General features: G+C 34.2%; 1 protein-coding gene across 1 annotated transcript; it reads right to left on the bottom strand.

The window, feature by feature from the left end:
* Positions 1-13: 13 nt before the first annotated feature.
* capn2a (calpain 2, (m/II) large subunit a) lies at positions 14-27998 on the bottom strand. Its single transcript, NM_001013501.2, is given in 21 exon segments — positions 14-259; positions 343-401; positions 2809-2925; positions 5304-5382; positions 5471-5539; positions 5944-6008; positions 6100-6157; positions 6256-6321; positions 6414-6450; positions 8562-8773; positions 9956-9967; positions 10078-10247; positions 13227-13387; positions 13475-13543; positions 15867-15952; positions 16109-16192; positions 16268-16436; positions 19003-19136; positions 21242-21360; positions 26708-26777; positions 27677-27998. Coding segments are annotated over 21 exon segments (2097 nt in total). The 5' UTR covers positions 27914-27998; the 3' UTR covers positions 14-235.

Raw genomic sequence — 27998 nt, forward strand, 5'->3', positions numbered from 1 at the left:
TAAAGACGGTCAGCAGCAAAAAAATATTAAAATGATGCCTTGCAAGCACGGCAAAAAACCGAAAGTGCATCACAAACAAAACAACAGCCAATTATATTTGTTTCTCTGTAGCAAATACAATGGACACATTTACACATTCCTGGTGGTCCATTATACTGGTAAAGCATTTAGTCATATGATTGTAAACTGTGCAAGTTAACTAGCGCAATAAAATATATAGTCATCCTCTGGGCCTTTAAATCATAGCAAATGACAGCCACTGAAAAAAAGGAAAAGAAAAATAACCATTTAAAACTGCTCGGACGTAATAATCATTAAGCATAATATTATTAAATTCATTACCTGAAAGAAGTCCAGCTCAATGAACCCGCTGTGGTCTATATCCATCCTCTTGAACACTTCTACAAAAGAAAACGTAAAACAAAGGAATTTGCAACTTGAACTGATATAACAAGATAAAAAAAAACATATAGTATTTCTGGAAAGTATTGATAGCTCTTCACTTTTTCCACATTTCTTTATGTTACAGCCTTATTCCAAAATGGATTCACTTCATTTATTTCCTCAAAATTCTACACACAATACCCCATAATGACACAGTAAAAAAAGATTTTCTGAAATTGTTGCAAGTTTATAAAAAATAAATAAATAAAAATCTCATGTACAGAAGTATTCACAGCCTTTGCTCAATACTTTGTTGATGCACCTTTGGCAGCAATTACAGCCTCAAGTCATTTTGAATATGATGCCACAAGCTTGGCACACCTGTCTTTAGGAATGTTTGCCCATTCCTCTTTGCAGTACCTGTCAAGCTCTATCAGGTAGGATAGGAAGTCACGGTGTACAGCCATTTTCAGATCACTCCAGAGATGTTCAATAGGATTGAGATCTGGGCTCTGGCTGGGCCACTCAAGGACATTCACCGAGTTGTTGTGAAGCCACTCCATTGATATTTTGGCGTTGTTCTTTAGGTCATTGTCCTGCTGGGAGATGAACCGTCGCCCCAGTCTGAGGTCAAGAGCCCTATAAAGCAGGTTTTCATTCAGGATATCTCTGTACACTGCTGCATTCATCTTTCCCTCTATCCTGACTAGTCTTCCATTTCCGGCTGCTGAAAAACATCCCCACAGCATGATGCTGCCACCACCATGCTTCACTATAGGGATGGTATTAGCCTGGTGACAAGCGGTGCCTGGTTTTCTCCAAACTTAACGCCTGGCATTCACTCCAAAGAGTTCAATTTTAGTCTCATCAGACCAGAGATTTTAGTTTCTTATGGTCTGAGAGTCCTTCAGATGCCTTTTGGCTAATTCCAGGTGGGGAGTGTCTTCCGTCTGGCCACTCTACCATACAGGCCTGATTGGTGGATTGCTGCACAGATGGTTGTCCTCTGTAAGGTTCTCCTCTCTCCACAGAATAATGCTGGAGCTCAGACAGAGTGACCATCGGGTTATTGATCACCTCCCTGACTAAGGCCCTTCTCCCCCTATCACTCAGCTGAGAGGGCCGGCCAGCTCTAGGAAGAGTCCTGGTGGTTCCAAACATCTTACACTTAAGGATGATGGAGACCACTGTGCTCATTGAGTTTCAGAGCAGCAGAATTTTTTCTGTAATCTTCCCCAGCCTTGTACATCGAGACAATCCTGTCTCGGAGGTCTACAGACACTTCCTTTGTCTTCATGCTTGGTTTGTGCTTTGACATGCACTATCAACCCTGGGACCTTATATAGACAGGTGCATGCCTTTTCAAATCATGTCAAATCAACTGAATTGACCACAGGTGAACTCCAATCAAGCTGCTGAAACATCTCAAGAATGATCAGAGGAAACAGAATGTACCTGAGCTCAATTTAGAGCTTCACGGCAAAGGCTGTGAATACTTCTGTACATGTGATTCTTCTGGTTTTTTATTTGTAATGAATTTGCAACAATTTAAAAAAATCTTTTTTAACATTGTCATTATGGGGTATTGTGTGTAGAATCTTGAGGAAATAAATGAGTTTAATCCATTTTGGAATAAGGTTGTGACATAAAAAACAAATGTGGAAAAAGTGAAGCGCTACGAATACTTTCTGGATGCACTGTAGATCACAATTTATTTTAAAGGCCATTATTTTATCATGCAAAATCAATTTTTGGAAGCTGTTTGGACAGAACTGTGTGTATGTATAGTGTTTCCACACTGTGTAAAACATTAATGCTTCATAGCCAAATATAAAATATAATAAAAAAGAATCTCCCTCTGTTGTACAGTGGATCAATGATATGTCCTTCTGTTTAGTTATGGAAAAGATTTCATATTTGTTATAAGGCAAACTTACTGCTTTAGAGAAAATGTCGACACCCTTTATATATCTTATTTTAAATTCAGATTTTAGCAATTTATTAAATGAAACAGGAAAAGACAAATAAATTAACAGTATCTACAATTTTCCCCGTTTTCAAAGATTTATTTTAACAAAGCGTTGTCATGTTGATGATCTGGTGCATGCCTCCTATAAATCATTTGTATTTTCAACAATTCCTCCCTAATGTTTTATCTAGAATAATCTGTTACTATTTAAAACAACCTTTGCCCCCCCCCCCTTTTAAATTTCTTTTTTCTCTTCTCTTTTTTGTTTTTTTAGTTTTTGTTGTTATTCTTTTAAATTGAAAACAAAGATGTAAATATGATTGTGATGTATTAAATCATCACATTTTTGTTACATCTCAATAAAAAGATTGTTAAAAATATTAAAAATAATAAATAAAAAACTCCCAAAACCAACAGAACATGAACCAGTCAGAATTAGAAATTCTTGGACTTACTGAACATCATCTCCAGGCGCATCACACAGGACACAAAGTTGTCAAAGTCGATGGTCATGTCTGCGTCTCCATAGCGTGCAGCCAGACTCTGGTGAATGCAGTCATTCAGAGAGAATCCTGTGCAGTAATTAACAATAAATCAAATTACTATATTAAACTCAAAGGTTTACTTACTGTTTGCTAATAACTGCCAAAATTGTGCCATATATCACAGCTTTCAGGAATATCCTGACTAAAATATATTTTAAAAAATCATTAAATCAGCATTGTTAAATAATATAAAAAGCCTGATTGTTTTTGAAAATTTTAGTTTTTTAGATTATTTTCCATCGTTGATTTATACACTTTAAACGATCCTAAAGTTAAAGTAATACATTTGTGGGTTTATGGGTACAATCACAATCTCAACTGCAGTTTGTTGCAAAAATATTATGCAGACAAGAAATTATAGGCTGACAAGAGTATATAATCAATATGATTGTATCAACCAATGTTTAAGGCCAATGATTAAAAATAATCCCTTATCATTTGTTTGTATGCCTGTATAAAAACCAGCAAGTTTTTGGTGCACAAAAGTGTTCTTGGAGCTTGATATGATATTCCAGTTGAATGAGAGAGAAATAAAATATCTTAATCTGTATTACAGAAATGAACAAAAATCTCAGGTGACTGAAACAACATGAGAGTGAGTAATTAATAACAGAATTATAAATTTTGCGTGAACTAACCCTTTAAAGAATGTGTCTACAACCAAAAAAACATTACCTTATCATATCATAAGAATTTCAGCTCTGAAAGCTTCTTCAGTGTTTCTAAACAAATTGAAGATGCCGGTTTGGCCTTATTAATCTGAACTAGATTCCTAACTTTTGGAAGTTGGTTTGCTTTATCAACATTTAGACCACACAAATCAAACTTTTCCAAGCCTCAGCATATGTTTTACGCAGCGGATGCCCTTCCAGCTGTAACCCATCACTGGGAAATACCCATACACACTCTTTCACACTCAAATATACTACAGAAAATTTAGGTTACCCAATTCACCTGTACCGTATGTCTTTGGACTGGGGGGAAACCGGAGCACCCGGAGGAAAGTTGCTGCTTATTAATAGTTATTAAGTTAGTCATTGGGTTTAGATGTTAGGTAGGATTAGATTGTAGAATAAGATCATGCAGCATACTGTATGTTCTTTACAAGTACAAATAAACAGCCAATATCTTAATAATATTGGGGAATAAGTCATTAGTTAATAATATTAGAATCTGCGTCGGACATCTGCTAAAAAAAGAGCACTCTGATTGGTTATTTAGCAATGAATCAGAATGCAAGATCAGAAACTGAATTGACGTAAACAATTCAAGTCAAGAAGGAACACAGAAACTGGCTGCAATTTTGACATTATTGATAGTAATTCTGGCTATAAAATTCATATCCCTAAGATTTCCTATTAACTGTAGTTTTGACATTATCGATGGTCAGCTAACGAACACCTTGCATTATGTAAGTGTAGCTGCACATTTCACTACAACCAATCAACACATTCTCATAAGACACTAAAAACTGAAGCACTGGCATCATGCAAGTAATGATTTGTAGGTAAATAAGATTTGGTGTTCATGTTGTGTTTGTCTTTCAGCTTTAATGTTTTAGATTTTGTAAAGTAAATTAAAAAGGTAAAGTTTTTCTTTCATTGTTTGGCATTTTTTGTACAGCACACAGATTCAGACGAAGAGCTGTGTAGAGGGATGACTCCTGGAAATCTTTATAATGTTCCAACTTCTGGTGTCATTTTTTTAGAGCCTGTGTTAGTTGTGTTTTTTAGAGGTTTACAGTTGTTATTTTTTTCGCCTCTTGAGATTACTTTTACTTAAAATTACTTTGTAAAAAATACTTTATAACAAAAAAAAAACTTTGTAAAGACAATCATTTTAGAATTACTGTAATTGCTTAATTGGGAGTAAAAACTTCATTGTCTGTTCTGTTTCTAACTAAAAAAAATCTGCTAGAATAAGTTTAGTGAACTTGAAAATGTAAGTTTATGTATTTAAATAAATTTTCCAAGTTCTGCTAACTTGATAATGTAAGTTAACATATTAAAAATAAACTTTGCATGTCCACTTAAATTTCAATGATTCAACTCTGTCTACTAAATATTTTAAGTTGAGAAAACCTTGAGAATTAAGGGAATACAACTTAACTGAGTCAATGCAACAAGATGACTGAACTAAGTTAAGTTGAGTGAACTAATCATTTTTACAATCTATGGGGAAACTGGAGCACTGGGAGGAAACCCATGCCAACATGGGGAAAACTTGCAAACTCCACACAGAAATACCAACTGACCCAGCCTGGACTCGAAAAAGCAACCTTCTTGCTGTAAGGCAACAGTGCTAACCACTAAGCCACTGTGCCGCCTTCACTACTGAAAGTTATTACCCATTTTGAATCAGTTTAAAATTAAGCCTGAATAATGTCAAAGGCTAGCAGACTGTACCTGCTTCCTTCAAAGCCATTCGCATCTCTGGTGTACTCATACAGCCGGATCCATCCATGTCATTCTTCTTATAAATGCCCTAAATAAAGGACGATAAGGATGTCAGCCCTAAACAACCGATGAGAACAGATTTACAGCTAGTTTTTTTAAACGTTTGACAAACTCACCAAATACTTTTGAATCTTCTTCCAAAGTGTAGCAAACTCAGTTAATCCTAGTTTTCCATTTCCACTTTCCTGCATTAGAGTTAAGCAAAAGTGACTTTCATTCATTTTCCCTCAGTTTAGTCCCTTTATTCTTCAGGGGTCACCACAGCGGAATGAACCGCCAACTTATCCAGCATATGCTTTACACAGCGCATACCCTTTCAGCTGCAACCAATCACTGGGAAACACCCATACACTCTCATTCACACACATAAACTACGGCCAATTTAGTTTATTCAATTATAGCGCATGTCTTTGGACTGTGAGGGAAACCGGAGCACCTTGAGGAAACCCACGCAGACACTGAGAGAAACAGTAACCTTCTTGCTTTGAAGTGACAGTGCTAACCACTGCGCTATTGTGTCGCCAAAACTGACTTTCATAAATAATAATAAATTAATAAGCATAATTAAACCAGCTTCTGTGAAGGATACATCCATGAGGTTGACCATCACCCTACATGTATCCAGACTGAAACCATCAGTCTTGATATCGGTTCCTGTATGAAGAAGACAAGTGGAAATAAAATTAAAAAGATCCTACACATATTTACATATAAAACGTGATTAAGGATTTAAAGACAGGCTTACTCTTTGCCACTATTTTGTTGAAAATCGTTCGCAGCTCAGAAGCAGAGATCTCCATGTCCTGAAGCAAAAGCAAACATTATTTTGTACATGTTTCCTGGCTCAAAGGTGCTTCATGTTTATCAAGTAAGGTTTTATGCAGGGTCTAAAATAACTCACATCTCCTGCAAGTTTAGTAAACAGGCCCCTAAAGCCAGAATCAACCTCTTCTTCAGACACCATTTCCTGGAGAGGTAGAAAAGAGAGAGGGTATTCATAGCAATAAAGTGAATTGAAATTAAATCATTTTACCAGAGCCAAAAGAAAACAGGACTTACATCATCTACATTTGCTTCTATAGGGTCATCACATTGTCTGGAGAAAAAAAAGAGATATTAGATGGCCCCCTCATAAAATATAATGGCAAATATAATAATAATATAAAGCTGGGAAAAATTAATTGCGAATAAAAGTTTTTTATTGTACAAAATATATGTGTGTGTTATATATATTTATTATCTATATGTGATAATGTGATACACATACATAGAAACAAAATTATACAAAACAAATTTGTTATGTAAATATTTACATGTGTATATATATATATATATATATATATATATATATATATATATATATATATATAAATATATATATATATATATATACACAGACATTTGTATCATATACACACGTTTTATATCTAAATATAAATAAACATTTTCCCAAATAGGGGCGCAGTAGGTACTGCTGTCGCCTTACAACTAGAAAGTCGCTGGGTCGCTGTTTCGAACCTAGGCTCGGCTCAGTTGGCGTTTCTGTGTGGAGTTGGAGGTTCTCTCTGCGTCCGTGTGGGTTTCCTCCGTGCAAAAGTCCAAAGACATGCGGTACAGGTGAATTGGGTAGGCTAAAACTGTCCGTAGTGTATGGGTGTGAATGAGTGTGTGTGGATGTTTCCCAGAGATGGGTTGCAGCTGAGAGGGCATCTACTGCGTAAAACAAATGCTGGATAAGTTGGCGGTTCATTCTGCTGTGGCGACCCCAGTTAAATAAAGGGACTAAGCCGAAAAGAAAATGAATGAATGAATAATAATAAAAATAAATAAATAATAATAATAATAATAATAATAATAATAATAATAATAATAATAATAATAATAATAATAATAATAATAATAATAATAAATCATATAAAATAAATAATACATTTAATGAAATAATATAATAACATATAAAAGCTTAATTTTTTTATACTGTAACATTTTTGTCATATTTGGTGGACTGACAATATTTTTAATGAAATGATCACAACTTTATTCAGGACTTTTTAGTAAACGAATCTAATCTAAAAAATAAATAAATAAATAAATCAATCAATCAAATAATTTTTTTATAAATAAATAAAAATAAAATTAAATTAAATAAAAATTATTTCAATTTTAACAAACTAGGGGGATTTTTTTTGAACTGTTGAATTATAAATTAATTTCATTTTTTCATTATTTTGTAGTATATAATGTTATGTTTGATCATATGTACAAAATGCATATTGAAATAAATTAAATAAAATAATTACCTTTTTAATTTTACCAAATAAAGGCTTGTTTTTCCCCCATTTTTGTAATATAGTTATGTTATGCTATTTTCTTACATTGTTATTTTTGTTATATTTTGTACAAAACGCATATTGAAATACATAAAATAATTCTAATTTTAACAAACCAGGGGTATTATTTCTTTTAAAACTTTCAATATCTTAATACCAGACAATACCAAAAATAGATTTTTTTTAGGGGGGGGGGGTGGTTGGGGGGGGGGCACATTAAAACAAATAGAGTGAAATAATTGTTTCAATTTTAAAAACTAAGGAGATATTATCTCATGGAATTCTTGAAATATTAATGCCATAAATATGAAAATATTTGCATTATTTTAGTAATATATAGTTATGTTATGTCTGAACATATGTATAAAACACATTAAAATGAATAAAATAAAAATTTCAATTTTACCAAACTAAGGGTTTAATTTCTTTTGAAACTATTGAATTATTAATGCCAGAAAATAAATTCATTTACGTAAATTAATTTATTCACTTAGTCTCTATTTCAGAGGTCGCCACAGCGGAATGAACCGCCAGCTATTTCAGCATATGTGCACATACACACTCATGCACTATGGCCAATTTAGTTAATTTAATTCACCTATAGCACATGTCTTTGGATTGTGAGGGAAACCAGAGCACCCGGAGGAAACCCATATGAACACAGGGAGAACATGCAAACTCCACAAAGAAATGCCAACTGACCCAGCTGGGACTCCAACAAGCTTTTTGCTATGAGGCGACAGTGCTAACCACTGAGCCACCGTGCCACCAAAACCCAAATTATGAAAATATTTTGCCATTATTTTGTAATACACAGTTGTGCATGATCATATGTAGAACACACATATTTTTAATCAATAAAAGAGACGATCCTTACTGCATCTCAGACTGTTTCTCGGAGAACACACGCACACAAAAATCCCCGTTCTTGTGCGGATCGAATGTAGAAGGGACGATGAGATATTCTCCAGGAGGAAGTTTGAAGCGGGTGCTGACCTCTCTGAGGTTGATAAAGGTTTCAGATCGAGCTTTCTGAGCGTGAGTCAGGAAATAGTTCTTATCCAGATGAACCTCCTTTTGCCCATGAAACTGCAAAGAGGCGAACAAGAACCAGAAATACTATATTTGTACATTTTCAACACTACAAGTCAACAGAGCATTGATATATACGTAAGATACATAAAATTTTACTATATATTTTTTAAGATACTAGTATTCAGCTTAACGTTTAAAGGCTTAACTAGGTTAATTAGGCAAGTATAACGAAACTTTGTTGACTTGTATTTGTATGTTTTTTTTATAAATATGTGTATGTATATATGTATGCATGTGTATGTTTAATGTATGCAAATGTATACAGTATATGTAAATATATTGGTATATACAGTATATAGATGCTTATATATGTATGCATGTGTATATTATAGTTTATTCTGTGTTATTATGTTTTACTTTTATTTTAAGTGTGACTTTTTAACATTCTGTAATGCCCCATTCACAAGCTGTCAACGCTTCCCATTCACTTTGAATAGGTGATGTCAGGTACTGCATTGTGGATCCGTCGGCGCTGCTTCAGTGCTATTGCTCGCTGCAGAAGCTGGGACTTGCTCATCTTTTCGATGAAAGCGTCAATCAGATCACTGTATGCAAATACACCAACTCAGACAGTGGCTATTGCTGACTAATTTTATTGGCTGACGCTGCTGTGATGATCGCGTCAGCCCCAACTTTCAACGTCAAGCGTTGAAGCTGAATCCCCGTGTGAATGGGGCGTAAGGGGTCTACAGATGAAAACTAGCCATTCTTGGCTAATTCTGGCACATTTTACAGTAATGTTTATTAATGTGCATTGACCCTGTAATCAAATAAACTAAATTTATAGACAATCAAAAATAAAAATTGCTTAAGAGGGCTCATAATTTTGACTCTAAAATGTTTTTTAATAAATTAAAAACTGCTCTCATTCTATCTGAAATAAAACAAATACGACCATCTCCAGAAGAAAAAGTATTTACTGTGAAAAATGACTTGCTCTGTTAAACATCATTCGTTGTTTTATTTTTATCTTTCTATCTTCACTAAATATTACTCTTTCTTATGTACAGCACTTATGGTCAATCTTGTGGCTGTTTTTAAATGTGCTTTATAAATAAATGAACTTGAACTTGTGTGTTTTGAGTAATTATGTGTTGGTCATTTATATAAAAAAAAACATATTATCAAAAACCATCTTGCATAAATTATATTTACAGATTACTCCACTGTGCTCACCTGAGAAGGCACCTAAAATGAGGAAAAGAAAGAAAAAAGTATAATCAGTACCCTTTACAGGTTATGTTTACAATTTAACATCAAAATTAATAAAAAAAACATCTGTATATGAGCAACTCCACCTCGTAGATGGCATAGCCGATAGTGTGCATGTCTTCTCCAGCCTTCCTCATCTTGCGGCGGTTCTTCTGAATCAAGCCGATCACCACACTGCAGCCCACTTCATTATCATCCGGATCATCATCTTCCTCCTCCAGCTTGATCTTAAACTGAGGATTCATCCAGAACGTGTCTGTGGAAAACACGAAGATTATTACAGAGATTATTATAACCAAACAGCAGATTATTATAATGACAGTGCATAATTTTTTAGATTGCATATTTTACACTTATGCAATATTTTTGTTACATATATCACCATTCAAAGCTGATTTCCAGTGTTTTTGAAAGAGATTTGTTATGTTTGAGCACTAAAACATAACTACAATTTCTGTTTGAATTCAGTCTTCAGTGTAACATGATCTTCAGCAATCATTACAATGATGATATATCATTTTTGATGATTTTACATGAAATTACATGAAATTATTAAGGGCTATGCTCAAAATATCTAATGTATCTTTTATATCATGGTGTAAATATATATATTTATATATATTTAATCAAAAGCAAAAACACACTGCTTCACATTCAACCCAGGCTCATTGCAGATACCCAGCTCTACATTTCTAGGGACAGCAAAATACGTAACCGGAGGTACGTCTGCTTGCAGTTTTTGTTTTTTCATATCCACCAGAGGCCGCTGTATACACCTTTTGATGATCTTAAATTTCTCTCACGTGTCCTCTTCTCGCATAAATCCATCAGAGGGCGCAATATACACTTCAGCCGAATAGGCCAGCTTGCTGTCGACTGAACCACTCACCCCCTTCCCTAAACCCAACCAATAGTGTTTTTTAAAGAAATCTATCAAAAGAAAAGTCGTCCCGGCCGCACTATTTCACCAGGTTTTCAGCCTGTTATTTCAGCTAGTTATTTTTTATTTTGTTTTACCTGGTTTCTGAAACCAATCTTCGCCAGATTCAAACCCCGCCATCGTAGTCAACTCGGCTCTTTCCCAAATTCCTGACATAAATATAGAGAAACTGGGCAAACTGTCAAAACCAGAAAAGCCATCCATACGGAGGTAAGCCTTCAGCTTACCGTGCCTAAGCATTGGTGTTAAAGACGAAATGCAGCCAGACGTACCTCTGGCTACATAAATCGTGCTATCCAGAACTGTAGACAGGGGTACATTTCTAGAATTAACCTTTGTTGTTTACATTTGTCTGTTTATATGCAAATGAGCAGCTCCTTCCCGGCCCCCTTCCAAAAGAGGGCTGAGCCTTATAGCTTCTGTTTCATTTACTCTCAGAGCAATAAGTAAAATACTTGCATGCGTATTAAAACCTTGCCAGTTTAAACTCGTCCATTCATTTCTCTTTCGGCTTAGTCTCTTTATTTTTCAGGGATCGCCACAGTTGAATGAACCGCCAACTTATCCAACATTGTGGGGAAAACCGGAGCACACGGAGGAAACCCACGCCAACACGGGGAGAACATGCAAACTCTACACAAAAATGCCATCTGACCCAGCCAGGGCTCAAACAGACCTTCTTGCTATGAGGCGATCATTCTACCTACTGTGACGGTGGCACAGTTTAAACTCATAATATGTGTATATATATGATACTAATATATGACTTTTTTGAGGCCTACAGTATGAAACTTAGTGACAACATGCACAATATGTAGGATTTTTGTATCACAATATCCAAAAAACACTAGAATGGTCATTTATTTTGCTGACCAATGTATTGAAGTTTGATCAAATCTAAAGAACTAAGCAGTTTTAAAGTGCCATTGTGTTGCTATGCTAATGTGTCATTGTGTTGCCATGCTAGTAATGTCATACACCCTCCATTTCATATAAAATGCAAAAAAATATAACACACCAAAGAATGATTAACCGCCTTTGTTTGTTGTATGTGCCCTCTAGTGGCAAAAATGACATATTTTGGCTTTAGCTCTGTCCCCATGTGTGAGAATGATTTAAATCTGCGCTAAAATGACATGTACTTTCCCAGAAGCAAACTCAAGACTAAAATCTAGGTGTTTAATTAAACAGTGCAATCTGAAATGGAAAATAACTCTCTTTTGAGTGATTTTGTGCTTTATAACTATGCACTTTTTTTTTCAAAATCAAGTGTAAAAACTATCATTATTGTTGTCATTTTTTACAGTCATTATGACTTTCATTACATTATTATCATTGTTGTCACTCCCTACCACTGATTGGTTTTGTTCTGTTTCAAGAGTTCACACTTAGCTGATGATTTATATTAAGCTTGTTTGGCATGTTGTCCAGGGAGATTTGCAGAGTGAGAGAGGAAATTAAACTCATTTAGATCTCAAAAACTCCCCCACTGATAGTGAACTACTTTGAGAAGGAAAAAAACTGATGCTAGAAGCTAAACTATCGTGCCCATTTGTCTTAGTCTGTTTACATACGACACATATCGGTGGGAGGAAACTGGACACCACGAGAACATGCAAACTGCACAAAATGCCAACCGTGATGCCCAATCTAGGTGAAAGTGGAAGGAGAGGGGGAGGAAGGGGGGTTTTTTCTGGTTATTTATAATGACTTAGGAGTCATATGATTTAAGAATAATTATCTAATGCTGGACTGACTGTGGTCAATCATAAGCAAGTGATCTTCTCGGAATTAGTTTATAAATAAACTTTACTTCATTTACATCTATATTATTTGCCTAATCTTTTTGATATCTGTGACTAATAAAAATATGCTTTCTACTGTTATGCATGTTATAATTTTTGATGCTTTTGATTTATGTACTCTGACCTGTCCACCCAGTTACCTTTACATGCACACACACACACACATACTTTTTTGTTGCTGTTTGGTTTTTATCTCTGTTCTTTTTTTTTTGTTTTCTTCCATTTGTATTTGATTCCATGTAAATTGTGTACCTCTTGTATAATAAAAGTAAAAATAAGTTAAAAAATAATAGTAAAACTATAATTGGACATTTTTAAAACATGTAATTTCTGTGCTACTTGACACCACTGGCAGATAGTTCCTCAAACTCAAAGGCATATTATGTGGTTATGCCATGCACATTTAAAGAGACTGCAATTTAATCTGGTGCCATTAGTGCCATAAAAATTAAACACTTCCTCCTTAAGGTATAAATATAAACATGCGTACATGGATGGTTCCTGCAACCACCAGCCGTAGAGCCTTTTCTCCAGGTGCCATCAAATTTACACACACTCCAGTGTTTGAGCGAGTCAGACGTCAGCGTGTCTGGGGTCAGAGTGCAGATCTCAAGGCGGGAATACTGCCTCACAAAATCTGAGAATGACATCCTGCATATGTGCAAAAAGAGCAATAATGGTGAATAACTGTACTTTGGCGAAACGGGTTACGTGGTTTTAAATAGAAGTGATTTTTACCAGAACTCTCCATCTTCTGATTTCACATTCTCACGCTCAGATGGATCGACAGCGTTCCACTCAGAAGAGCTAAAAGACATTAAGATAATTAAGTGAAACACTATTACTATTTTACTATATACTCTTTTATATACAAAACTTACATGTATAAAAATACAACAGCATTATATACATTTTAATTAATAAAGAAGGTAAGGAAGCTATATGTAAGAATTTGCATTTTGATAGCTTTTTATTGCTTATCCATAGACTGATTTGTATGTGGTGCAGCACATATTTAAACACACATAGACAACACCTATATACTATATAACTGCAGGTTAACTATGCTCATACATACAGTTAAAGTCTGAATTATTAGTCCCCCTGTTTATTTTGTAATAACTGAGAGCAGATTTTTTTCAACACATTTCTAAACATAATAGTTTTAATACCTCATTTGTAATGAATGATTTATTTTATCTTTGCCATGATGACAGTAAATAATATTTTAATAACTAGGTTTATTAGTTTAGCTAGGCAGATTAGGGTAATAAGGCAAGTTATTGCATAATGTTGGTTTGTTCTGTGGACTATCTGAAAAAAAATTGCTTAAAGAGGTTAATAATTTTGACTTTAAAATGGCTTTTCAAAACTTAAAAACTGCTTTTATTCTAGCCGAAATAAAACAAATAAGACTTTCTCCAGAAGAAAAAATACTATTAGACATACTGTGAAAATGTCCTTGCTCTGTTAAACATCATCTGGGAAATATTTGAAAAAGAAAAGAAAATATAAAAGGGGGCTAATAATTCTGACTTCAACTGTACTAACATTAACTGTTAACAAATAACTAACTGTTATTAACTAATTACTGTTATACTAACTGTTAAAAGTTCCAGCGCGCTTTTACCAATCTTCATTTAGTTTTTAATACTAATAAAACAAAATGTAGGGTTTTAATAGAAATTATACCACATGTTGAGTTTCCTAATAAAATTTCCTAATTGGACGGTACTGAGATTGATTATGTTGACTGCTACAAATTTGTCGGTATCTAATTAGATGGTAAACTTAACATAAATTAATTGCTCAAAAAGGTTAAAGCCTGAACAAATCTTCCTTTATGCACTCTTTAAAGCAGCATTTGGTCAAATTACCAGCATTACCAATTTTAGATTATGGGGATTTAATTTACAGATTAGTCTACTCACCATGCAGCAACTTGTAACTTGTGCGCCATTTAATACTCATCACTGTCAACTTTTTTTATTGAATTGGCCTTCTTTTCATTTAAATCGACAAATTCATTGGTTTCTGTTCATTTATAAAACTCGTAATGGGAATACTCACTATTTACAGTCACTTCTTAACATTCAGAAAACATGTCGAAATCTGCGCTCCAGTGGTTTTATTAACCTTTGAATAGCGCACTTCATTTGGTCACTACTCTTTTCAGTATTCTGCTGCTGATGCTTGGACTCATCTGCAGCAGACCTTAAAGCTCAACACTTCCTCTATCATCCTTTAAAAATTAAATCCAGTTAATAGTACAAGATCACTTTGCTTGTTTTTTAGTTTGTCCTTGGTTTTATATCTTATTATCTGCATCTGTGAAACTTTGTACTGTATCTGCTTTTTATGTTGCCTCTTGGCCAGCTTTGTCATTGTAAATGAGAACTGCTTCTCAATTGACTTCCCTGGTTAAATAAAGGTTATTAAAAGCTACTAGCCAACTAGCCTCTGTCCACCATGGCCTCCTAACCATCCCCATATCATAATTGGCCTCGCCACTCTGTCTCCTATACACCAGGGGTGTCAAACTCAATTCCTGGAGGGCCGAAGCCCTGCACAGTTTAGTTCCAACCCTGCTCCAACACACTTACCTGTAGGTTTCAAACAAGCCTGAAGGACTCAATTAGTTTGATCAGGTGTGTTTAATTAGGGTTGGAACTAAACTGTGCAGAGCTGCGGCCCTTTTGGAACTGAGTTTGACACCTGTGCTCTACACCAATCAGCTGGTGTGTGGTGTGCAGTCTGGTTCAATTTGGCTGCCGTCACATCATCCTGCACACTGGTGGTGGTTGAGGAGATTCCCCCAATGTGTAAAAAGCTATGAGTGTCCAGAAAAGCGCTATATAAATGTAAGTAATTATTATTATTATTATAATAAGTAGTAACTAACAAAGTTATGATAAGTTTTCCAAATGTAATTGTATTGCAATAATGTGCACCTTAAAGCTGCTTTGTAACAATAATTATTGTGAAAAGTGCTATACAAATAAACTTGAATTTAATTATTTGCATATTAATTTAATTATGAGCAGTGTCACTTATAACAAAGGTTTCTTAATTTCACATATAGCAGTAAATAATAAGTAAATAAACAATTATGTAAATAATTATGTCTTACTTATCACTCCAAGCCCCAGTCCATTCCACCTGACCCCAAGGATTACGCACTCGGACCAGCTTTTCTTTTCGACTTCTGTAATTTACCTGAAAAGATCATACATATAAAAGTTAACAGGTAAAATATCAACGTTATCAATTATCACCCGAGAAAACACTCAAATTTAGTCTAATCCAAGGCAATATTTGAACTCTAATGTCAAAGGAGTCCAAAAAAAAATGAAAGGAGCTCAAATATCTAACCTCAGTAGCTCCAGTAAGAGAGTATGCATGTCCCTTTACAAGCTTCTGATAAGTGACGGCCTCAGAATCAGCAGCACTGGTGATCTGTAGTAATACAAGCACTGTTTTATCATCAGATATTAATTTTGGAGTACTTTCCCAATTTGTTTGAGCTCATACATCTATGGAGCATCCCAACAGAGCTCCAGAGTCCAGGGCCTTCTTGATGATCTGAAACAGGTTGGTCGGTGCACTTTTCAGCTCGTACATCTCTGCAATCCCACCAGTGAAATCCTCAAAACCTTCTGTGGTGGAACCTCCAGAAAGGGCTTCATAACATCCATTCACTCTGATTAAAAGAACACAGTGTCATGCAGAGGTAGAGTAGGCAAAAAAAGATGGTAAAATACGGTATTCATAAAACGGTTAATGAAAATGATATATACCATTCATCACCACACTAAAAATTAGCACAATACTGGCATTTCTAACTTCAGTACCATTCAGTATCATTCATCATATCATATTAATTATCATTGGAAAACTTAACATATGAACTGTATGATCATTTAGGTACCAATTTAGTTTAAGTCACAATACACACTATTAACTATTGGCGTATTGTCTGTCTATAATTAATATATGAACTATTTATTATACTTATAAAGTATGATCTTATTCAACATCCCTAATCCTACCCAACAACTACCTTACTAACTATTAATAAGCAGCTAATTAGCAATTTATTCAGCTAATAGTCTTAGTTAATGGGTTGTTAACAGAATAAAATGATTTATACTATTCATCTCACTATAAAAACGGTAACCACCACTAGTATTGGCACAATAGTGGCATTTCTAACTTCATTATGATACTATTAATAATATTCATATAAAATATCATTAGAAGACATAAAATATGAACTGTATGATCATTTAGATAACACTTTAATTTAAGTCACAATCTACAGTATTAACTATTGGCGTATTGTCTGTCTATTATTAATATATATTCACTATTTATTATACTTATAAAGTATGATCTTATTCTACATCCCTAATTCTACCCAACAACTACCTTACTAACTATTAATAAGGTAGTTATTGACTAATTTATTGAGCTAATAAGCTTAGTTAATGGTTTGTTAACAGAATAAAATGATTTATACTATTCATCTCACTATAAAAATGGTAACCAACACTAGTATTGGCACAATAGTGCCATTTCTAACTTCAGTATGATACTATTAATAATATTCATATTTAATATGATTGGAAAATATAACATATAAACTGTATGATACTTTAGATAACACTTTAGTTTAAGTCACAATCCACACTATTAACTATTGGCGTATTGCCTGTCTATTATTAATATATATTAACTGTTTATTATACTTATAAAGTATGATCTTATTCTACATCCCTAATTCTACCCAACAACTACCTTACTAACTATTAATAAGGTAGTTATTGACTAATTTATTGAGCTAATAGTCTTAAGTTAATGGTTTGTTAACAGACTATTTATCACACTATAAAAAGATAACCACCACTAGTATTGGCACAAAAATGGCATTTCTAACTTCAGCATGATGCCAATAATAATATTCATATTTAATGTCATTAGAAAAAATTAAATATGAACTATAATTTAGGTAACACTTTAGTTTGTCACAATACACACTATTAACTATTATTAAGACATGAACTGTTTATTAGAACTTATAAAGTAGAATCTTATTCTACATCCTTAATCCTATCCAATACCTAAACCTAAACTATTACCTTATTAACTATTAATTAGCAGCTAATTAATAATTTATTGGGCTAATAGTCTTGGGTAATGGTTTGTAAGCAAAATATAATCCCAGTACCTAAACTACCTTACTAACTAGTAATAATCAGCTAATAAGCAGTTCATTAAGAGCTTACTTAATGGTTTGTTAATAGCGTGAACTGTGACAAGCATATTAAGTGCAAGTCAATTCGATAAACAAACAAAAAAGATGAAAAAAAACCTTAAGTTGTTCATGTAGGTATAATATTGTGTTTCTCTCAGTCTTAAACATTTGAGGAAGAAATCAGATCTGCGTCAGTATATTGACTTTGTTTCTTTATATCTGTCTTAAATTGACAGCAGCCTAATAAAGCTTTATGATTCTACATTAAAGACACAGATGTAATATATTGATAAACATTTTTTCATCGAATGTCAACTTTTATAACTGACTTTGTTTACAAGAATACGTTTCAAAACTGGTATTTTGATGTTAGTCGAGATATAAAAGTAAAATGTGTATGCAATGTGTTTTCCCCCCTGATAGGTCTTAAAACATAAAATATAATCAAATAGTATACAATAAACAATAAATCTGTTTTACTTTACACAAAATTGCGTTTCACAATCAAGAACACTTCTATTAGTAATATGAAATGAACTTTATTTACCATAAAATTTTAAAGTTTCATCAAAAGTATTTTAAGCTGCTTAACAATTTTTAAGATTAACAATAATAAGATAATAATAAGATAATGGTAACACTTTAGTTCAAGTCAAATATCATGCCATTAACTACTGGCTAATTACCTGCCAATTATTAAAATATTAACTGTTCATTAGTAGTTATAAAGTATGATTATATTATAATCCCACCCAAAACCTAAACCCAACTTACAGTAACTAAACATCTAATTAGTAGTCCATTAAGCTAGTAGTCTAAGTTAATGGTTTGCTAACTTTGACCTAAACTAAAGTGGTACCAGAATAATTTTTAAGCAATCACGTGACACTAAAGACTCATGTTATGATACTAGAAATAATTTAAGTTGCATTTTGTGGCTGTTATTATGACTCAATGACTCAAGACAAAATCATCCCAAGGCAAACCCAACAAAGGGGAGCTTATGACTCACTTTGCATAGGCCTTCTCCAGCAGAGCGCTCCAGAACTCAGAGCCTGTGACGGAGTGAACAAAGAGCAGTTCCCCATCTCTAGTGGGCAATCGATCATCCACCACCACATCCACCCATTCTCCAAACTGCCAAAACTGCAAGCATTAAAACAAATGCATTAATTAGGGAGGAATCATATTTGATGATAATTAAATTGCAGCCTCGCAGTCATCATAACACAAGAGTGCACGGCAACAAGAGCCAGATCTCAGTCTGACACGCCTTCAGTATCTGCAGGGCTTGACCATAATCTCTGGAATCACTTTACAGTTATGATGTGGAAATGACTTTCTTTTTTTCTATTGAATAAACACAAAATATATGCTGAAGAATGTTGGAAACTGGTAGTCATTTTCCTCATACTATTATTTTGGATGTCGATGGTTACATTTATTCACCAACACTTTTCAAAATATCTTCTTTGGTGTTCAACACAAAAAGGAAACTCATAAAAATTTGGAATTTGATTTGATTATGTACAGTATGCACAGTTGGAACTTCCGCCATTCGAGGACACGTATTCATAACAAACAAATGACACAGCAAATTAATCATGGGAGTTGTGGTCTTCATTATACTGTTGGGATCGCCAGCTGTGTTTTCTCCGCTGGAGATTACTTCCTGTAACTCCATCTCCCAGAACTCCTTGCACTCATCATATCCTGCCACAGCTGACAATAATATGGACACTCACACACACACACTCAGCTGAAACTCATAGTATTCTGTGTGATCAGCCTCTAAAGGTAGAAAGCCATGGAGCTTTTATCATGTCCCAGTCTATTGCTTCCAGTTCTTCTGCTTGTGATCACACGGTCATACTAAATATACTAATATACTACTGCTGTCACCTCATTAGAAACCCCGCCTCTGCTTTTATTTGATTGGGCAATGAAAAAGGACTTTAGTTAGCTTTTTCCGCTCAGAGTTGATTTTTTTTATTGCAGGGGCAACTGCAGGGGCACAGAGCGCAATAGCAAAAAAAAGTGAGGCACAAAGGCGGTTAAAATGTGAGGCACACAGCGTAAAAAATGTTCAGGCCCATCAGTAAACTGTGATCAGCACCTAAGGTTGAAATCCATGAAGCTTTAATTATGCCCCAGTCCATCGCTTCCAGTTCTTCTGCTTGTCATCACATGGTCAAAAAGCAAAGTAATGCTGTTTTATCATAATGAATGCATTTTAAGGTTTTGTCATATTGTGATTCTTATAAAACATATAAAACATATTAACATAATTATTCTCATTAGAATTTCATTCATTCATTTAATTTTCAGCTTGGTCCCTATATTAATCCGGGGTCGACACAGCAGAATAAACCACCAACTTATCCAGCACATGTTTATGCAGCGGATAAGCCTACCCAATTCACCTGTACCGCATGTCTTTGGACTGTTGGGAAAACCGAAGCATCCGGAGGAAACCCACGCAAAAGCAGGGAGAACATGCAAACTCCACACAGAAACACCAATTTACCCAGTCGAGGCTCGAACCAGCGACCTTCTTGCTGTGAGGCGACAGCACTACCTACTTCGCCACTGTGTCGCCTTTCTCATTATAATTTACATAATTATTTGTTTCCCTGTTTTCTATATAACCAAACTGGAAATCAAGGGTGTGTGATGTTATTAGCAAGATTACAAACACTCTATATCACTCCTTTAATTTCTAATTTCTAATTTTCTGGATATGAACATGCATTGAAACATTCACGATAATGTAAGTACACAAGCAAAATATATAAGACTGTTCTCGTGGTTTTTATATATTTAAAAAACTTACATAATGTGGCTTTAAGTGTTTAGTACCTTAGCAAAAGGTGCAATTTAAAAATTCAGTAAGTACAAATACAACACACAAAGGAACTGAGCACACATCCTCTAGAATCACTGTTGTTTGTCTATTATGAGTCAATGTGACTTCCTGTCCTAAAGAATTCCACCAACCCAACCCATTAAATGACAAGTCTGCCTAAAAGCCAACTAGCCTATCAACCAACTAAAAACCCTTCCCGGCAAGACTCAAGCAACTTCCAGATCCCAAAGCTTAAAACAGCTTATCAAACAAGCTTTATCACTTTAACAAGCTTGTAGCAAGCCTTCATTCCTTAAAATGTGATGCTATCTCTCTTTAGTTATTTACATTTTTCTCTTCACAAGATATCCAAGTGCAACACGGCATTGATTTGCACTGTGTTTACCTGAAAGTGGAAAATTCCAGCATAGTCTTGCCCAAATCCCTGATCGGATGGTACGACACGAGCCAAAACGTCTTCATTAAGGGTCAGAGAGGCGATGGCTGCTAAGAGCCAGCAATCACCTGCAGAAAGAAAGCATAGTTGATGTTAAGGATATTAAAAGAATGAATTAACAACTGCAAGGCGATTATAAATGTTAATTTTAATAAAACTGAGACGGTAAAAGGGCTAAATGTTGAATGCTTGAGGCCAGTACTTCTTGTACACGTTCACATGTAACATATAGCAGGGTAATTAATCAAATCATGCATGTTTTGCATAATTGTTCTTCTAGTAAACCTTCAGCATGTTTTCAGATGGAGCAGCATTTTAAAAAATGGTATTCAAAACAAATCCAATTTATTCAGACTATAATGGCATTGAGATAATCGTTCTGTGATAATGACAGCTGTTTATGTAGCTTCTCTATGAACTATGGCTCTGTGTGAAAATACCATATTTAATAACATGTTTTATCTCCAAACATATAACTTCAGCCGAATGTTTGAAATACAGTGCAGTGAATATATAAGTACACCCCTCACAAATCTATGTTTTAAATTCATATTTTTAATAGGAAGCTATACAATATATATTTGTGCATATACATCAGATTAGTCAGTACTGAAGCCAAATCTAGAGCTTATCTAACAAAAAAACGTACGATAACGGTCCAAAAACTAGTGCAGCCAAATTCATATGTTATAGAAAAATATTAAATACAAATTTAAAAGAGGAAAAATCAAGAGAAGCAAAAAATTTACAAATTTACTTCAAAATTTTGTTGGTATCATTCAGTTTCTAAATTTGTTTGGCGACCTAAATATCATTTTAATAAATATATATGTTTAACAAATCTGTTTTGTTTAAATGCACCAAAAAATATTGCCTATATTCACTGAAATTGATAAAAATATTCATTTACAATACGGGGTGTACTCAATTATGCTAAGCACTGTAAATGCATCATTGAAATGATTGGGTAGAATGATTATTTATGCTGAATCAATGAAGGGAGTAAAATTTTCTGTCTATAATGCAATGTTATGGAGATTTTCTGGGTTTCTTATGGAGTGGAGGAACTATGACTTCAATTTGTATGCAAAAACCTGAAAGCAAGTTAGCATTTTAGCAGTTACAGTTCCCTTGTCCCAAAATCAATGGGTTTTTTGAATGGGATTTTGGTTAAATTGCTTAAATAAGGTTTGTGGCTAACAAACTCAAGATACTTTAACGTTTTATTCTACCACATAAAACAAATCAGTTACATCACATTTGTTTTTAAATCGGTTATGCTTTTTTTAAAAGATGGTTGCTATCAAGTTACTAAATGGGACTACAGGCAGTGTTCATACTGTAGGTCATCCAGCTGAGCTGGTCTGGAGCGCAGCCCGTTTGCATTGGGCATTTGGATTTGTCTGTTATTTAAGTATTTTCATGAATAGTATTTTAAAGTTTGTAGTATTTTTCTAATTGGTAATAATTCATATTGTCTGTAGATAATTCCTTCACTTGTAAAGACCATCGAGACAGATTCATTTGTTGATCCTTTATAATTAAGCAATATTATGATGATACTCCTTACCAGTGCAGTCTGTCTCTTTCCTGCTCTCAGTAATGCAAATGTGTAAATAAATGTGTAAAAATACATACTAACTGTCATTTTAACGTAATCAGTTGATTTTCCGTTTTTTTTTTTTTCTTCATCTAAACACATTTAACTCTGTTATAACTGATATATTCACACTCCTCCTTAAAATGTATAGCATGTAACTGTATGGGCTGCTTTTCGCTGTACTTTGTGACAAAAAAAGAATATTGAGTGTTGTTCTCTATCCATGATGGAAATTGCAGGCATGTAGACCTGTCCCTTACGCCTCATTTCTGTCATCTGTGTTACTAAGGTAAGCGGGTTGTATGCACGCGAGCGATACACTTATGTAAATATGTCTTTGATAATACTATGTAGGCACATTTATGCATACAGTTTTAAAACTTTTACAGCAACCGTGAAGCAAAACAAAATGTATTTCCCATGTAAAAAACTATCCAAAAGGCACTTAGGTCTATGTGTTCTTGGATATTCATTAGTTTATAATATATAGCGTGGATTATAATATAATAATCTGAGTGAGTACATCTTTGTCATGGATCAAATTTCTAAAAATAAGCTTGAAAAGCTATCTGTAACAGGGTGGTGAAGACATCATCATTGGACACAACGTGCAAGTGTAATGAACTGTTTGAACACAGAGCTTATTATTTGCATTCTTCGAAAAGTCTATGAGAAAATCTTATAGGAATTTTATTTTCATGCTAGCAGCTGATTAGCCTAAAAGGTGAGGTCATAGTTCCTCCACTTTATTTGTGGGTGTTTAGCATTTCTGCATAAGAGCGCCCTCTGGCCTTCGGAGGATATTTACTAATGATCATCGAACTGTGCTTCTCTGTACAAGATATACCTGACAATTGCAGCTTTGCTCAACTGTTTTTGCAATTTCATTTTAATTAATTGCCCAGCCCTAACCTATGATGAAGTATTGGTGTAGTACTGAAGTTAGAAGTACTAAATAAAGGTATTATAACCAACTACAAACTAAATAGATGTCTATATGCAAGACTATTCATTCATTCATTTTCCTTTGGCTTAGTCCCTTTATTTATCAGGAGTCGCTACAGCAGAATGAACCGCCAACAAATCCAGCATATGTTTTACACAGCGGATGCCCTTCCAGCTGCAACCCAGTACTGGAAAAAATGTGAGACTATTGTCACACCTGTTGCAGTGCCCTAGTTTGGACACTTGAGGGCACTAGTTTGTTTTGTAGTTTCACTTCATTTCCCATAATCCTTTGTATTACTGATTGTGTTATGTTACAGCTGTTTTGTGTTTGTTAATTTAGTCCTGTCTTTATAAACCCTCTTGTCCTCTGTTTTAGTTGCCTTAGGATTTTGTTAGTTCTTCACGTCTGGTATGTTTGTTTGGTTATATAGTTTTTATATTACGATTATTCTTGGATTCCTGTTTGTGTTCGTTTTTGTTAGCACTTGTTAGCACTCCTACCCTGTCCTTGTATTTACCTGTTTTTGGATTTTTGCCAGTTACTTCGTCTGGTCATCTAGTTTTTTTATCTTGCTTCTAGTTCTGTGTAAGATTTGGAAATCTGTCTTTTTGGATACCTTTGTCTTTTTTGTTAATAAATTGCTGCACTTGGATTTTTGCATTTTGTGATCATTCCTCATTTCGTGACAACTATAGTTTAAATAAATCCATTTCTTTCTTAGCATGACACCTTGACATTACTTTTTGCATGAGGATTTATTTCATGCATCATAGACAACTTAGATTTTCTAGCTAGACTGCCTCCACATAGTCTCCTTAGATGATTTATATACAAGATAAGATTCATGCTTTGGCATTAAAACAAATAATACATTAAGGATGCAAAGTCATGAGCTAATGTGCTCGATCCAAAGACAATACAACTTGAAGACCTCAGTCTAATCTTGTAAACTACATAATTATTTTTTATTTCTTTTGTGTACCACAAAGCTTTTTTGGAATGACATAACAGTGCATAAATGATGATACTCTTTTCATGTTTGTGGTTAACTATCCCTTTAAGATTCCCAAACACTGAGATTCTATCCTCCAGTGGTTTGTTGAAGGCCTACACGATTTGTCTTGCCCAAAATCCTTAGCATTCCAGTCTTCACAAAGACAACTCAGTTTAGCTGGCTGCCTCTAAACAAACTGTCCTTCAAATTCCTCCCCAACATGTCAGCTGATAATGCTTCGAAATGCTTATAACTCACGGTTATGAAAAAAACACAGCTTCCTCTTCAGCTAATGATTCATCTTTCATTCAGTTGTGACAATATGTTCCTGATGATAGTATGATGTGCAACAACACTGAAAGTGCTACCATGGCAACAGTTCAAACCGACAGGCTAAAATGGGTGTTGCTTCAAATAGTATTTCTCATTACTAAAGAATGAATTGGTCTGAGTTCAAACTAGTGTATTTAATTTAATGCAATGACTTTCTAGAGGGTTTAACAAGACTACATGTATTACAGTAACACCTATGCAGATAACTCAACTATTAAAAATACACAGATATAACAATTTAAGCAAAATCTACAAAGAAAGAAGCACTTAATACTTATTTACACAATGTGTTCCTACTAGTAGCTAGTCAATGCAAAGTCAGATGTAAAATAATAGGCAGCCTTGTGAAGCAGAGGCTATCACATACTGTGTTATGCAATGTTCAAAAATCACACCCTTTATTATGAGCACAGACAGACGATTTCTCCATACGGCTCAACAGATTCATTGCAAAACTGGGAAAAACAAACAGAGGAGCTGAAAAGCAGTGGTGCAAAGACTTCTCTGATGTGTGTTTAACTAGTCTCTTTATTAGACAGCAGCGTAATTCACATACACTTAATACACAAACACACTTCACTGAACATGTACATATAGACCTATCTGCAACTTAACTATGTGTATATATAATAACTATACTTTAATTATTAGGGTGAGAAAGAATCTGTGGACATTTTTGATAATTCTGTGCAGAATTTTGTAAAAAAAATCTGCGGATTTATGCAGAAGGATATCAGGAGTATTGTAACTAAAAACTTAATATATTCAAAAAAAACAACAACAAATTATTTACTGTTTAAAATGCAAATCCAATTAGATCCACTTGTTTAGTAAACAAAGCAAGTTTCTCATATAATATATCTACTAAAAGACAGATATTACTTTACAAACTATATTGTAAATAAATCAAATGAACATGTTCATGTTAGTCAATAATATTTCTGAAATTACTCTAAAAACTGAATCAATATAAATGTACACACATAAAATGTAAAAAAGTGTATTTTTATGCTAAATTTCAAGTGTTTTTTCTACAATAAAAAAGTTTTTTAAAAAATTAAATAAATGTACACACATTTACACCACTAAATAAATAAACTTTGTGGAATTCTTTGGATTTCTCCCTGAACAGATTCTGTGTGAGCCTAATTAGTTACTAGTTAATTAGTTAAAGTTATTAGCAATTAATAAAGTTATGGTAACTGATACCTGATACTGATACCATTTTGGTTGTAATGCAATAATGTGTAAAGCTGCTTTGAAATAATAATTATTGTGAAAAGCGCTATACAAATAAGCCTGACTTGAATTCAATTATGAGAGCATGCAAACTTGCATGAGTAAACCGGGTGCTCACAGACTTTTGGGTGTGCTTCCTACAATGTTTCCACATGTTTAAAGGGGATTTCAATTAAAAAATCAATTCAAGAAATCTTTAAATATTGCAATATCGCACATTCCTGGTCATTCATGATAAGGAACACCTTATTGACTTTTAAATCTGTCAGAATTGCACATAGCTGTGTATCGTTTACTCACCTAAAGCTCCTTGGCAAATATCTGTTCTTGTAGCTCCTCCGACTATGAACTCCGGACTGGAATTCAATTGCTGCAAGAAGAGTGTAAAAACATTAAGCAAGTTTATCCAAACTAAAATGCTCAATGGTGACCATTTACCTCTCACATACTCATGAGATGAGTCATGTTTGCAAATATATAGTGCTTTGAACATCACATTAGTAATACACACTGTAAAAAAAATCCTGGTTGCCTTAAATTTTTAAGCTGAATCAAATTAACCTTATGAGTCCATTGAACTTATATTATGTTAAGCTGACTTAAAACAGCTTGCATAACTAATAAAATTAAGTTAGAACATGATTAACTTAGTTTAATAAGTTACACTGACCTAAAAACATATGTTGTCAGGACCAATTAATCATATATTTTTTACAGTGCAGAGAAAATGAACATTTATTCACTTTACTCACAGTGTAAAAAAATTAACAACAAAAAAATCAAGACAACAAATATTTGTATGTTGCTTTAACCTAATTTAATAAGTTAATCAAGTTTCAACACATTTTATTAAAGTTATACAAAGTTTACCTTCAAACATTTACTCAGTTTGATTGATGTAAGTTAAGATGACTAGAAAATTCAATCTGATTGAACTAAAAATATTAGGACAGCAAGGTTTTTTGAGTTTCAAGAACCCTTTGAGTTTCTTCTGTTTTGTTATATTTAGAAAAAAGCTGCAAATCTGTAACCATTGACATCCATGGTAGGAATAACAAATACTATAAAAAGCAAATGGTTACATATTTTCAGCGTATTATGTTCGTGTTCAACATAAGAAAGGCTCTCATAAAGATTTGAAACAATTAAAGGGTGAGTTAAATTTTCCATTTCTGGTTGAACCATGTCTTCTTCATGCAACAATAATAGATGAGTAAACAGTTGGATAAACAAAACAGCACTTAGATGTGGATTTAGACAGAAACTCACCCCAGGTCTTTTCCACTCAACACCTCTGGTTTTTGACGACCGTGGCCCGAGTTCATTAAAGCCCAGGGCCTCGGGAGCGGCTGGGAAAGCGGGATCACAGAAAAGCTCTCCGCGGCTCAGGCACTCACTCCTCAAAGTCTCGAAGTTCTGGTTCAGGTATTTCACGGCATTGGAGTTCGTCCCAAAGCCAGCCGCCAGGGCTCTCTTCTTGGCGAGTGTGGATGCCACGCCGGACATTTTCTAACTTTTTCTCTTCTGCAGCTGTAAAGTTTGAGAGAAAAATGTTTCTGCTTGTACGCCTTCACCCACTCCTCCTCCTAAC

Source organism: Danio rerio, chromosome 13 (assembly GCF_049306965.1).
Source record: "Danio rerio strain Tuebingen ecotype United States chromosome 13, GRCz12tu, whole genome shotgun sequence".
NCBI lineage: Eukaryota > Metazoa > Chordata > Actinopteri > Cypriniformes > Danionidae > Danio > Danio rerio.